Source organism: Thunnus albacares, chromosome 8 (genome assembly GCF_914725855.1).
Source record: "Thunnus albacares chromosome 8, fThuAlb1.1, whole genome shotgun sequence".
Lineage (NCBI taxonomy): Eukaryota > Metazoa > Chordata > Actinopteri > Scombriformes > Scombridae > Thunnus > Thunnus albacares.
The window spans coordinates 31,788,573-31,803,027 of NC_058113.1; the positions used below are offsets into that span (position 1 = coordinate 31,788,573).

Genomic DNA, 14,455 nt, shown 5'->3' on the forward strand with positions numbered 1-14,455 from the left:
CCGACACTTTCACTCAGATTTCAGACATTATTGGACTCGATCCACAAGTTGAAGAAAATCTCATCGGATGAATAATACATCCAACACACAAACCTCAAACTCCTTTTCAACCAAATCGTCTCAGACAGAAAGACACCCCAAGAACAAAACACAGGAAGTAAATCACAGCAAGAAGAAGCGTGAAGATCAAGCTAATTACTCAGATAAAACAAAAGGTTTTTCTTTGAGATGCAGTATTCTCATATAGCTGGGAAGTCGAGAACACAACTGTAAGATTCGTCCATTCATCACGAGGAGTACTACTCCCGTCTGTGAAAACTGCAGTATAATGTCTTTTGTGGCTCTGGAGGAGCTTTGTCAAGGCTGAGAAAATAACTCGAGGGTTATTTTGAGGCTTTAGACTTCAAATATTTGACAGAAACCTGCGTTATAAACTGGATTTATAAAGATGAAGGCCTCTAACAGGCTAGAAAGGTCTAACAAAAGGATGCTATAGGATCCAGCGTTACTTTATTTCTTTATATCTCTTGTAACTTTTTGTTGTTTCCATTTAAAAGTGAGAAACTAAAAATCACTGGAGTACCACTTTAATGTCAATAAACTCTGACCCCTCAGCCTAATATTGATACTACTGGAAATGGAAGCATGATTCGCCGCAGCCTGGAGGTTTGTGTTTTATCAATCGTTGACAGTCAGAAACAGAAAACTCTACTCTGATAGGTTATTAGAATAGTACTACACCCAGAGCGGGGACTTTTCTGGGGTAAGACACTAAATTTAGACCCTGATTCCTGCGGTTCAAATACAAGTTAAGTTCCTGAGTTCCTACGAAAGGTTCCTGGGAAAAATTCTTGGTTATCCCAGTGGTTATTAGTTGTATTTGAAACACCTCCAGCAGACTACCGCAAACCAGCAATTGATTTAGATGTCGGTGGAAAGCTGCAGACAACTTGGAAAAGAATGATACTTAAAGCAGCAGTGAGAGGACGGAGGAGATGAAACAAATCATCGTTTCAGCCTCGGGGCGTCTTCCAATAAAGTGTTTGATAAAACAGCCTGAAAGGCGGGAAATAAAACTCATTATTTGGTGTCAGAGTTCACCGCTCTGTGTGTCAGACTGGTATCATGTGATCATGAAAGAAATTGTTATTTTTTCCTCAGTTCCTTGTTTAGATTATTGTCAACATGTAATATGACTTTGTGTATTCTTGCCCTGATGTGGAAATAATTTCAAAATAATATGGCTAATTTTACAAGATCAGAAATTCCCTGGTAATTCAAAAATAGATGACAGATGGTTCTCGAGACTCGAGTGTTTTAACTTTCATGCCAGTTCTCATTTTACTGGCTTAAAAAAATGTTTTGACTAGCTTTCCCTCTCATTTCTGGAAAACTTGCGGTGTGTTTTATTTTGAAAAAAAAAAACATAATCCTGAGCTGTCAACAGGACAGTAAATACATGTCGGTGACTTCATGTTGACCAATCGTAAACTCCCGCAGCAATACGTGCAAAAAAAAAAAAAAAACCACAAGTGAGAAAATATTCAAAGCCGAGCGAGCTCCAGCTTTAAGTCACCACTCCATAGGATCCTCTAAGTGCTGTACTGCAAGCGAACACGGCTCACTGAATCATACCTAACCATCTCGTGTTCAATTCATGAGAGGGCCATTATGTATAAAAGGGTCAGCAAGGCATGTGAATGTGCTCCGTGTCCGCCTGACGAGCTCCAGCGAAGCCTTTTCCCACAGGGACGACAGACATTAGGAAAAAAAAATATATATTCCTAATACAAAAACATAAAACCGGAGCTAAATCATTGCCCTCACACCTTCTCTCCTCACCCTCATCACTGACCTCTCTTCTAGTCAATATGCAAATGAACAAATGTTATTTTTTTTTCTCCTCTTTCTCTCTATCTGGTAGCCATTTTGTGCCCAGGAGGTTTCCGATTGGTTCCAGGTCTTGTCCTTTTGGCTTGTTGTTGTTGTTGTTGTTGTCGTTGGAAAGGTCTCTGGGTAACAACAGGGCCAATGCCAGAGGGGGGAAGGGGAGGAGGAGGAGGGGGGGAGGCCCAGCTGTCCCTACCTCTGCCCTCCCTGTAAGCTAACGGGCAGAAAGCCAGAGTACAACCATAAACAGCACTGGGATGGACTGGACTGGACTGGACGACTCCGAACTGGACTGGACTTCCTGGGTTAGACTGGATTTCAGAATAAAATATATTATATGGTGCATAATGAGCAGCTCATTTGCACTTTTTCACCTCGTTCTTCTCTTCATAAGAAGGATTTTCATTCAATGTAAAACAACTCAATTTACTACAAAACACACATAATAACAAAACATACAGGTGTTTCAACCAATCAGCTCCTTCTGTGTGTTTGTTTTGGTAAAAAAACAGATCACATTTTAAAAAGGTGAGTCATTGCTATACAGGACTGAACTGGATTCGAGACATGACTTGAGATCACATTAGATTAATGATATTGAGTCGCCAGATACACAGACTGGACTGGACTGGCCTTGATAAACTGGACTCGACTTAATTAAGTCTGAATGAGTCTGAAGAGAACTAAATTAGATGAAATCTTAATGATCCCGCTGGGGGAAATTATTCTGTTGCTGGTCGGGACGCATCGACAATGAGGGAAGACAGACAGTGAGCACAAAACAAACAGATTTTTTCCAACATTCGGACACATTAAGTAGAAAAAGCTGTGAATGAAAGTATTGATGTGAATAAACTGGACGTCTAATGTCACCGTTTTACATTTAGATTCATTCAACTTTTCCCGGAGCGTAACGACACTGATGTTTTCCCCGCTTTCCCTTCCCTCTCGCCTCCAGGCTTTACCTCGATGATGTCGGCGTTGGTCCGGCTCTCGTGCGGCTCGTTGTACTCGGTGTACTTGAGCAGGACCTTGTCCATGTCCGTGCTGGCGTACTGGAACAGCTTGTTGGAGTGGTTGAAGATGATGAGGGCGATCTCGCAGTCGCACAGCACGCTCAGCTCGTAAGCCTTCTTCATCAGGCCGAACTTCCGCTTGGTGAACGTCACCTGGTGGGAGGAGATCGGAAGAAGAGAGGGAGTGAGGAGAAGGTTTCATTTTTAATCTGTAATAATGAACACAAATAGTTGGAGATTAATTAACCTGCTTCTTAAATGAAGTGTTTCTGGTGCCTGATCCTGACATGTTTAAAGTATTGACACTCAAAAAAGAGACACTTTGGGGTCATAAACCGTCATGGGCAGATAACCAAATTAAAATCAGATGGACCCTTGTAGCTATGTGTATAATATAAGTAGTATAGTGAAATAAATAAGTGATTAAATCAATGTTTTTCAAAAAAAAGAAAAAACAAGACAAAAAAATCTGAAATAATTCTTTAAAAGTCAATCATTTTTAGCAAATTTCAGTAACTTCTTGCAGCAGGAGTGCAGGAACAAAGATAAAATCTGAAGTGCGGGAGTAAAAGGCGGCGCTCAGCTGTGACGCAGGCATGCAGCAGCTCTCATTTGTACCCTGAATGACAGACACACACACACAGAGACACACACAAACTGATATGTTTTGACAGTCCGATGGCCCGTCGGGATTTGTCCCTGTATGTCCGATGACTATAACCTACTGCTGTGGCTGTAAAGCAACCCCCCCCCCGCGAAATGACTCGTTTCACTATCAGAATTTGAGCCAGTCGGTCTGATAACGTTTGAAAAGTCTAGAGGAGCCTCACGGTTAACAGCCAAACACGGGAATGTCGCGCCCAACATGAGATTTAAAAAGTGAATACTGTGAAATACAGAGAGATTTATCTGATGGCATCGTGTGAACTGGTTTCATTCATATGTTAAAGTTCCAACACTGCAGGTTTAATGTTCAACGAACATGCTAACTTACTGATGTTTAGCATGTTAACTCTTAGTTGAGCATGCTACCATGCTAACATTTGCTAATTAGCACTAAACATAAAGTACAGCTGATGGGAATGTCATTAGTTTCACAGGTTTTTGATCATAAACCAAACTACTGGACACATTTTCAATCTGATGATGATGATGATGATGATGATGAAAATGTTCTGCAAGTCATCCTGTGAGGAACATGAATGTCTGTACTGAATTTCATGGAAATCCATCCAATAGTTAATAAACACTTTATAAAGAAATACACAAACCCAGAAACCAAAAATGGAGGAAAAGTCAGTGTTTATACAAAACTTCATGTATTTTCTTTTTTTTTTAAAAATATTTCAGTCTGAGTCAAAGTGTTGGATCAGCCGCAGCTTTACACATTTAAGGCTCGACTTCAGATCATCACAGACCGGAGATGTTCATCAGATGTTAAACAGAAAAAAAAATCTGACTTTTTAGCATTTCAACATTTCACAGCCGTACACGGCCGACGGGGCGCATTAAAGGGGTATTTGAGACAGAGATGGAATTAATTGTGTATTAAACACTAGAAGATGGAGACATTTTTTTTTTTTTAGGAGACAGACTTGTAGACAGTCTGACAGAGAGCCCAGACATGCTCTCTTTTCAAGTAACACACTCCTCTCTCCCGTCACATTCACTCTCCTCCTCGTCATTTTCACACTGTGTTATGCTCTTTTCCATGCTCTCTTTCTATGTCGCACACTCTCTCTCCCCGCTCTCTTTTCCACACTCTCCTGTCACACATTATTTCTCTCTCTTTCCCCTCACACACACACACACACACACATATATATTTACAAGCCCCCCCCCACTCCCTCCCTCCTCCTCCTCAGTTGTAAACAAGCAGAACAGGACTGGGAGTGTTGCTGAAGCACTGGGTCCCTTGTTGTCTGCTGGGTTTGGCTTTAGAAGCGCTTCCCTGCTATAACCAACTGGTATTTACAATCCAGGGAGATTTGGCTTTGTTTGGATTAAACACACAAGATCGCACAAACACACAAACACACAGAGAGAGAGAAAAGATTAAGAGAAGAGAGAGAAGGAAAAGCTTCGGGATACCACTGCGGTATCTGGTATTATATTTCATCTGATATGTGTATTAAACAAAAAAAAAAAGTAAATGTGTCCACAGATGGGATGCTGGAATTAATAGAAGGTGTTAAAAGTAGCAGACGTGTAAGGTGTAAAGATAATTCTGCATGTTTTTAAGCCTCTTTTACTTTATTATTGAGGTTTTTTGGGCTGCATGTAGACTGTTTAGATGAAGTGACGTTGTTAGTAGGTAGTAGTAGTAGTAGACTGGCTGGTGGAGGAAGTGGAACATCTAGCAGATATTTTTCTCATGAGTTGGTGGAAACTCAAACAGGACTTATAGTCGTCACATGACCTCACACACACGACTCCGAATGAATTCTTACGCTGCTCCGTGTCCGTGTCCCGAAATGTCGGCCGTTAACAACGTGATAAGCCGATGCCGTATCATATTATAATCATATCATTTTACTCCATAAAATGTAAAAGTCCTACATTATTTCAAAATAAAAGTATCAGTCATTTCTTACTTTCCTACCTTGAGGCAAATCTTAATAATCTGTTTTCAGAATATCGTCAGATTAACCCTTAAAGAGTGAAAATTAAAATTGTAGAAGAAGAGTCTCTCTGTTACTCTAACATGTAAACTATATTTTAATGTTTTTAACAGATTGTGTTATGACTGTTTTCACTACAGCGGTGCATTATATCTTATTAGCTTATCTGTTGGGTTGTACTGGTGTAAATGTATCCATAATTCTCCTAGAATCAAATATAGAGCTGCAACTGATTAATCAATTAGTCGATCGACAGAAATGTACCGGTTTCAGGAAGATTTGATGCTTTTTTTTGCCACATATGGAAGTGAACTGAATATATTTGGGTTTTGGATTGTTGACTGGAGTCACCTTAGACTCTGGGAAATTATGCTTTTTTCTTTTTTTTTTTGCAATTTACTGACATTTTATGGACAAAACAATGAATCGATAATGCAGCTCTGATGAAATACTCAACTGAAGTACTCATAGTTATAATTGTACTCATGTACTGAGCATGACTAGATGTATTTGTTACTAAATGTAATTATAATTTTCCACCTGCAGTCAGAATAATTTTTATTCTTCAGCCAGAAAACAGCAGATTTCAATTAAAATCTGAACCTTTAGTAAAAGTAGAAGCCGATGGACTTTTGTGTTTATGCTAATTATATTGTATTATAATACTGTCTATATATCATTAGTGTATTCTAATGAATGCACTAATGATATATTGATATTACAATGATGAATGTAGTGCTTTTAATTGCTTCTATTGTAGGTGTAACCTGCTCTGACACTGACTGTGTTTCTGTGGCTGCAGGCTGCTCCGCCAGCAGCGCAGGTTTGAACCGAGTGTAATTGAAATGAATTGAATAAGGAAAGAAAGAGAGGAAACGATGGAGAGGTAGAGATAAGATAGAGACGTCGAGGATGAAAGCTAGGAAAGCGGCCATGTGAGACCTTCAATCTCTCCATCTTTTCTCTCTCTCTCTCTCTCCCACGATCACTCCATCTCGCCGCTCTCTCGCTCTTTTTTTGCTTCGCCGCCCGACATGTTTAAGCCTCTCTCTCTCTCTCTCATCCCTCCTTCTTCCTCTCTCTATCTCCTCCTTCCTCCTTCTTCGTCTCGTTTTTCTCTCGCCCTCGTTTTTTCTCTTCCTCTCTCTTCACTCTTTCGCTTTTTTTTTTTTTCCACATCCTCCCTCCCTCTCTCCCTCCCTCCCTCCATCCCCCCCCCCCCTTTCGCACTCGCTCACTCATTGCTTCCTGCTGCCACAAATCAAATTATATCGGGGTCGTATCCATGGGCAACCGACTCCCCCTCCCTCCCCTCCTGCATCCCCTCCGCCCCCCATTTCCCACCTCATCACACACTGCTACCATCATCTTACCTCCCTCGCCCCCCCCCCTTCCTCCAACCCCCCATCTTTATCTCTCTGCCTATCTACATATCTCTCTCTCTCTCTCTCTCTCTCACACACACACACACACGCAGAATGAGCAGATAAATTATGTGGCGATGTTGGAAAGGGAGGAAATTGCGACTGTGCAGAATGACGAGTGGTTGGTGATGAAGAGACAAGCCGCTGCTAACAACAACAACGACTGCCCTCCTAACAAATCCTGAGGTTATCCAGCATCACCGAAAAAACAAACACAACGGCTCCAAACATCCCAACACAACCTGTGTTTGTCTTTTCTTTTCTTTCTTTCTTCTTCTTTTCTTGGAATAAAAGTGGGCAGCAGGGTAGTGACTTCGGGGTCTCAGTTTCGATCCTGGCGTTTGCCACAAAAGAATAAACAAGCTGGGAGGTAATTGACATTAAGAACAGAATTGCCAGGTAACCAATGGCAACTGACGAATAAGACATCCTCAGTGAGGAGAGAAAAGAGAAAGAAAGGGGGCGAGTGGTTTCATCTGTGTGTGTGTGTGTGTGTGTGTGTGTGCGCGTGTGTGTGTGTGTCTTGGCGAGGTTGTGGTTGTGTGGCAGATGGATGAGGAAACCACCACTGACAACCACAACCTCCCCTCGCTGTTTCCTGTTGCCAAAACCTCTCTTTCATTTGCTAGCTTACAGCCTCTTTCACACAAAGTTAAAACAAGATACAAATCATTACCACAACACGTTTTACAATCTCTGTCAATCTGAAGAAGGACAAACCAAATCATATATATAATATAATAATATAATGGATGAAACTTGCTTTTCTAATTGAAAAATGTACACATGTAGTCTATGTAGTCTACCTTTTTAAAAGTCTGCCCTATTTTCTGTGTAACAAACGCAATTTATCTACTGGTTTGTTGGAGTGTGGAGCTGTAAAGCGTCTGGTTCAGGAAGTAGCTTCTTCCACTGTAAATTCCCATTTCAATGTTTTATTTTTTAATGATGTTCTCAATGTACCTCAACATAGAAACGCAGAACTCTCCTGGATCGTTTAAAGGGGAGACACATTCTGCACATTTACAGCTCTATATATTTATATTCTGGGGCTCTTTGCATGATTTACAGATTTAAACTCCCTCAGTTCAGCCTCTGTCTGAAACAGGCCGTTTTAGCTCCTGTCTCTTTAAGGCCCCGCCCTCATGATGAGCCCACTCTGTTCTGATTGGTCAGCTTCCTCCGTCTCTTGGAGGCTACGTAAACAAACAATAATAGGATTTCACTTCTTTTTCTTGCTCTTTAATCAAAATGGAAACTTCACAAACCCACCGACTGAACTCTGATCTGAAATATGTGAGTCGACAACGCGAACAACCTCAGCAGCGAACACTACGGATCAGACGGCTGTTTGTGAGCGTGTGCAAACGCGGAAGGTAGAGGTAAAGCCCTGGCTTTTGACTCTCACGTTCACCTTCAAGTTTTGGAACGTTTACCATGTTTAACAGACATCTGACATTATGACTATGAAAATCACTAAAAGACCATGTTAGGTCCCCTTTAACCATACTATAGGATCTTGTTATGCCCATCAGTCCATCAGTTTGGTATGGCAGCCTGGTTTGGGTGGCTTGAAATACTACATTTCCCATGAGCCTCAGCTATAGCACATTAAGATTAGAGCGGATACTAGATTATAGTAGATATGTTGGTGTTGGAGAATATGTTGGTTGATGCTGGTAAGAGAAACAGTACAGAAATATCATATGCTTGAGATATTTTAGAAACAGTGTCTCAGTTACATACTTTAGTTGTCCAACAGAAAGTGTTGATAAGTTTATTTAATGCTTGTGTATGTTATGCATTTATGTAAAAACACATTTTTTTGGCCAATATATTAGTTATCAGATCAAACATCCAGAATCACAAAGGTTCTGAATAAGATCTCTTTATTCTTGCAATTGGAAACCAAACATCTTTAGCTTCAGCTCGGCGTTATCGGTGTGCAAAACCTAATTTTTAAGTTTTATGATTGAAAGTTTCTTAGCTGTAGTTGATTTCTCTCCTTCAGTTTTCATGTGCAAAGTCTTGTATCTTTATGTTTTTTTAATCAAAGAGGCTAAAGCAGTTTACGGCAGGTGATGAAGTTTAATTATATAAAACGGTGTAAATCTTGTAATCACGTCATGTTTTTTTGTAATATGTATATTTTCATTGTCGTGCCCTTTGTAAAATGCTCACTTTGAGAAAATGCCACCCCTAGTGTCCCTTCTCGGACAACGATTGGCCTGAAGTCACATGACCATATATCCAACCCATCTCTGTAGACGCCCCATTGGCTGACATGTGTCTGGATGTGTATGATTGGTTGTCTTCTTTGTTTGTAATGTGTTTGATGATGACCCTGATGAAGGCCACGAGCCGAAACGCGTCGGTCAACTGATAAAGTTGTTCTTCATACTACGAGTGTTGCTGGAGTTCTCATCTCCCTTTGAGAAGATGAAGACTGTGATAATTAGTCACGTGACTCAGATGTATTTATCACACCTGTGAGTACTCAGCAGTCGTACTGAGTGAACCTGAAGAAGCTACAGGCGAAACACGAACAGTTGTTCGCTTTTAATAAAGTCACAGTAAAGTCATTACAGCGCGCGGTGGTTAATTTTGATTTTCAGGCTAACGCAGTTGTTCATCTTGTGTGCTGATGATTCAACCGGGAGAGTTTCATCATCTATGAGGAAGTGAACAGACACCTGAACATCTTCACAACTCTATTTAATCTACTTTTTACAGTGTGCTGAATGTTGTACGGTATGAGAATCATTATGGATTTATGTTTCTGTTTTCTTCTCACACCTTCCTGCTAGAAAGGTCACAGTGTTAGTGAGCAGTCGACCCTCTCTGTGTTATCTTTAACCTGACGAACGCTGCTTCTGCTTCTTTTTTTTTTCTCCCTTCTACTATGACCAAAAATAAAAAAAAAAATCCATCAAATCAATCCAAAACGTTTTTAGCCCTTTGTCTCTATATAAGAAATGTGGTATTTGAGATGCTGTCATCTTTCCAGCCGGGACCCACACTCTGAACGCTGTTTATTTTGTAGAGCTTATGGCAGCATCTCTGAATCAACACGTAGGAGGGTGACGGGCTGCATGTACTCCAAAATTCATTTGATTTCCTTTCACAAGCTGCACTGTTTCATTAGCTGAAGCAACACAGAGCAAGCGTATTAAAAAAAAAAAAAAAAAAAACCCACTTATTTCTTTACGGGCTTAATACTCTGCTCGACTTCAAACGCTGCACACTTGTTTCTGAACGTTGCTGATAGAAGAAGTGAATCCTGTTTCTCTGTGTAAATTGGTCTGGATCAGTAAATGCTGAGTGTAGGTTTTGGTTCAATACGGAGCGTCAAAAAGTCATCACACCCCCCCTCCCCCCCCCCGATCGGTTTGCAGCGGTGATTAAGGAAGCATTCACTGCTTGTTAATGGCAGTCAATGTGTAATCGTTGATTCTGACACTGTGACCGTGTATTACCGCCGAGTGCATCACCTTATTGACAAACTGTTCGACACCTGATGCAAACACCGGCTCCATTAACCAGAGCCTGTCCGACCAGAAACAGTCGCGCCCCCCCCCCTCCTCCTCCTCCTCCTCCTCCTCCTCCTCCCTTTATGTCCAATTGTCTACTGATGAATAACAAGCCATCATACTTCCCTGACCCCCCTGCAGGCATCGTTTCCTCTCCTTTATGGAAATGCAACCCGCTAAGATTGATGAGGAGAAAACGGAGGATGATTTTCCAAACCCTACGGCCACCTCGCTCTCACACTGCTCAGGTCTTATTCAGCCAGGCACCTTGTTTCTCTCTCTCTCTCTCTCTCTCTCACTCTCTCTCTCTGTCTCTCTCTCCCCCGGTCTTGTTTTTCTTTTCTCTCTGCTTTTGAAGGTGGGCACGTCAAATCCATTACTCAATCTGCTCAATGGAGCGAAGCCCATTTACCAGTTGACTCATTTTAGATGGATCATTTACCCTTTCATCCTCTCTGACAATGCCACTGATGTAACCAGAGGGACTGAGGCTGTGTTTTGGGGGGGGGGGGTATCATACTTTCTTGCTATTTTTCACTGTAGGCTGTACAGAGGAGGAGAGGGGGGGGGGGGGGGGTCTAAGAAACCCCATGATGGCTCTGCAGAGTCATATGAGCCTTATAAAAAACAATGCTATTATGTTGTTCTGTTGTGATACTGCTGAGAAAACAGCCAGTGTGTTGTTCATGGTACAGGGGGACATGTGAAAGCAGCACAGATCCCTGTGGGATTTTGTTATCGTGCAAGTTAAAAGTTTTCTGTCACCACAACGGAATTCAGTGGCGGAGGAGTGAAAATGATCATTTTCTCAGATCTGAGCGGGGCGGATGTTTGCTTAATCTGAGCAGAAACAGATGAAAGAAACTAATAAAATAGTTGGAAGTTAAAAAAAAGAACTTGTCACTGCTCTCTGGTCCAGATTGTTGATGGTGAAGAAACATGTTGAGGAAGTTAATGCAAACCTTTCTATTGTTGCTACTATATATATATATATATATATATATATATATATATATATATACATATCACAAAGCCTAAAGCATGATACATGTATGATACATCCGTCTTCTGCAGCAGTCGTTTTACCAACAGGTGAAATCAAACTCAACAACTTTACACACACAGATGCTGACTTGAGCTTTGTGAGCAATGTTCTTTGAATGCATTATGTTATAGAGTGTTATAGACATATATTAGGATATCACTAATATATGCAAAAATCACTTATTACGTGACTGAATGGATGCTCACTGCAGTTAATTTAGTTTTTGAATTACACTTTTCTTGGAATATTTACTTTCACAACATTTTCTTACAATGATAACTAATAAATAAACACTTGTCCAAACACAGGATTCATTTGGGATTGATTTATAGCCGACCTGCTCTATTGTAGAATTATTCCCAAGCTTCATTTAATGAAATTATCTGTCGTAACATACGTTTCACTTTCAGTTATGAGCACGAGCCTTCAGAACAGCTTCAGTGCTCCTTGTTATAGATTCTCCCAAAATCCCTGATTGCACTGTCCAACACGTTGTTCACGTTGCTTTGTTGCTCTGTATGTATAATCTACATTTGTTATATCTCTCAACTCATTTATTCAGGTTTTCCTTAAACTTGTCTGCATGTTGTTGTCGTGCTGGTTGCTGGTTGCTGGTTGCTGGTTGCTGATGCAGCTGTTAACTGCTGTAAGTGAACTCAGGAAGTTATTAAACATTCGGATATTGTCGGCTCCGTTGATCGGTGCTAACCTGTCTGTTGCGTTCGTCAGTGATCCTCTGAATCTGAATCTTTTTCCTCCCCATGGTTCCGGTGTTGCGGTGGGAGGGGCAGGGGGGAGCGGCGAGGTCAGAGGTCACGGATGGCTTTCGTTGTATTTTCTTCCTCCTCGAATCTCTGATCTCTTCCGGTTCGTCCTCTCCGTGCGCGCTGACTCTGTCGGAAGCAGCAGCCGGGGCGGGGAGGCGTGTCACCTCGTAGATTTGAAGAAAAAAAAAAAAAAAAAAAAAGAGGGAGAAGGAGGAGAGGAAGAATGGGGTTCGATGTGCGGCGCCGTCTTCAGATCATGGTCCTGTTTCCGGGGGCAGGTCATCCACACTCTCAGGCTGAACTTGGGATCCTCTGCCCTCCCCTTCACCTCAGCTGGGCAGCTCCTGGAAAACAACACAGAGGCATTCATCAGACTGAGAGAGAGAGAGAGAGAGAGAGAGAGAGAGAGACTCTGAAAAGGGGGGAGAGAGAGAGGCTTTGTTTGTATACTACTGTGACCCACTTTAGCTACTACAAACACTGTCTTTGCCTTGACCCTTTCATATGCAGCGAGAGAATAAATGACGCAGCAATGCATCTGAGGCGCCATCAAATCAGAAGCACATTAAGCTGAAACAAGAGGGGGGGTGGGGGGGGGTTGGGAGTGTTGTGCGGTGCTACATGCAGAGCAGGAGGCCCTCAGGGGCCCGCGTGGAGGGAGGCTGTGCTGTGTCAGCTTCATTAGAGGCATCACCGCCACATCACTGATCTGCTGGTCGCCCGCGGCAACCGGCTGCCCGGTCGGGGCCGCCTGACACGCCGAATGTGATTCCCCAATCGAAGGCAGAGAGCAGAGAGGAGCCGGCGAGTCTGTGGATTCTACATATTTTCCGTTTCCAAACAGTGTCCTGTTCTGCGCTAATTTCTCGACAGGAAACAGGTTTTCAGTCTGTGTTCAAACGTGATCTGTGTCAATAACGGCGGTGGCGACATGACAGTCAACATTAAATAGATGGAATTTATTCTTCATTTAACTATATAAACCGTTTAAACACAGGATAGCCGGGACTGAGAAGCAATTTTCCATTCTTTTTCAGATTTTCCAGTCTCTCTGGATAGATGTCTAACAGCGAGTATGAGGCAGATTCCTACTGATGACGTTCAGTATTTAAAAGACAGGCTGGCTGATGCTGTTTTGTGTCCGGTAATAACATCACGCCTTATTACCTAAACTGAACGCTGGCCTAATTCCACACAACACAGAGAAAGATGAGGAGCGTACAAATGTGTGTCTAATTCGGCTGTGCATTTAACTAACCATGAAATAAGGGTGGTCCGCAATATGCTACAACGCCTGATCAAAAAAAAGCAGAGAATGGCTACGTTATACATTACACATTTCAAAAAGCACAAAGGAGAGAGAGAGAGAGAGGGAGAGAGAGAGAGAGAGAGAGAGAGAGAGAGAGAGAAAGCCCAGAGTGGTTTTGCAGATTCATTCAAACTCATGAATGAATGAGAAGGCAGCAGCACAGGAATGGCAACAGAGGCAAGGACCGTTTTAGGCCCTGTTACTACTATTTGTGGTTCAGCTTTAAAAATAGCACTCTATATATACATACAGACTGTGTGTACACACAGTGCAGCGCACACACACACACACACACACACACACATGACAGTGGGAGCCAAGTGGCAGCATTACAGAGCTAGAGCATCTGGAAAGCCTTGAGTACAGACACCACACCAGCTCTCCAGCATTGTTTGCATTCCCCCTACCTGGGAGAGCAGCAGCAGCAGCAGAAGAAGAAGCCTTCTATTTACATCCATTCTTATGAAACAAAGAATGTGCAATAGTCTGTCATGAGACTGACATTCCTTTTGTGCTGCCGTGGGCGCTGTGCTGCGCTGCTCGCTCGTTTAGAGTGGATGCAATTGGCTTAGCTTTGGCGATGAGTTGCCTATGAATTATGCACTGATGGGAGAGAGAGTGTGTGTGGGGGGGGAGGGGGGGGTGAAGAAAGAGGGTGTTATGAGAGTCGTAATTGTTTTGTAAAAAGGCTTGATGAAGAACTGGAGGTTGCCTGAGCCCTGCTACGGTGAAGCTGCAGGGGACTAAATGTATAAACTATTGGCAGCATCTTACTGATATTTAGTTCCTCAGTATATTCTCTTCATTTCATCCCCCCCATCCCCCTTTTTGACTGGCACAGATTTTAATAAAA

At 42.1% G+C, this 14,455-nt stretch overlaps 1 protein-coding gene across 13 annotated transcripts in view; it reads right to left on the minus strand.

The window, feature by feature from the left end:
* mef2d (myocyte enhancer factor 2d) overlaps window positions 1-14,455 on the minus strand; it is a 110,864-nt gene that overhangs the window by 54,335 nt on the left and 42,074 nt on the right. For all 13 annotated transcript variants that reach the window (XM_044358355.1, XM_044358359.1, XM_044358358.1 and 10 more), the window contains exons 2-3: window positions 12,236-12,637; window positions 2,856-3,059 (exon numbers count right to left, since the gene is read on the minus strand). In XM_044358355.1, the coding sequence (XP_044214290.1) occupies window positions 2,856-3,059; window positions 12,236-12,289 (258 nt within the window). In that variant the 5' untranslated portion in view covers window positions 12,290-12,637. The remainder of the gene's footprint in view (window positions 1-2,855; window positions 3,060-12,235; window positions 12,638-14,455) is intronic.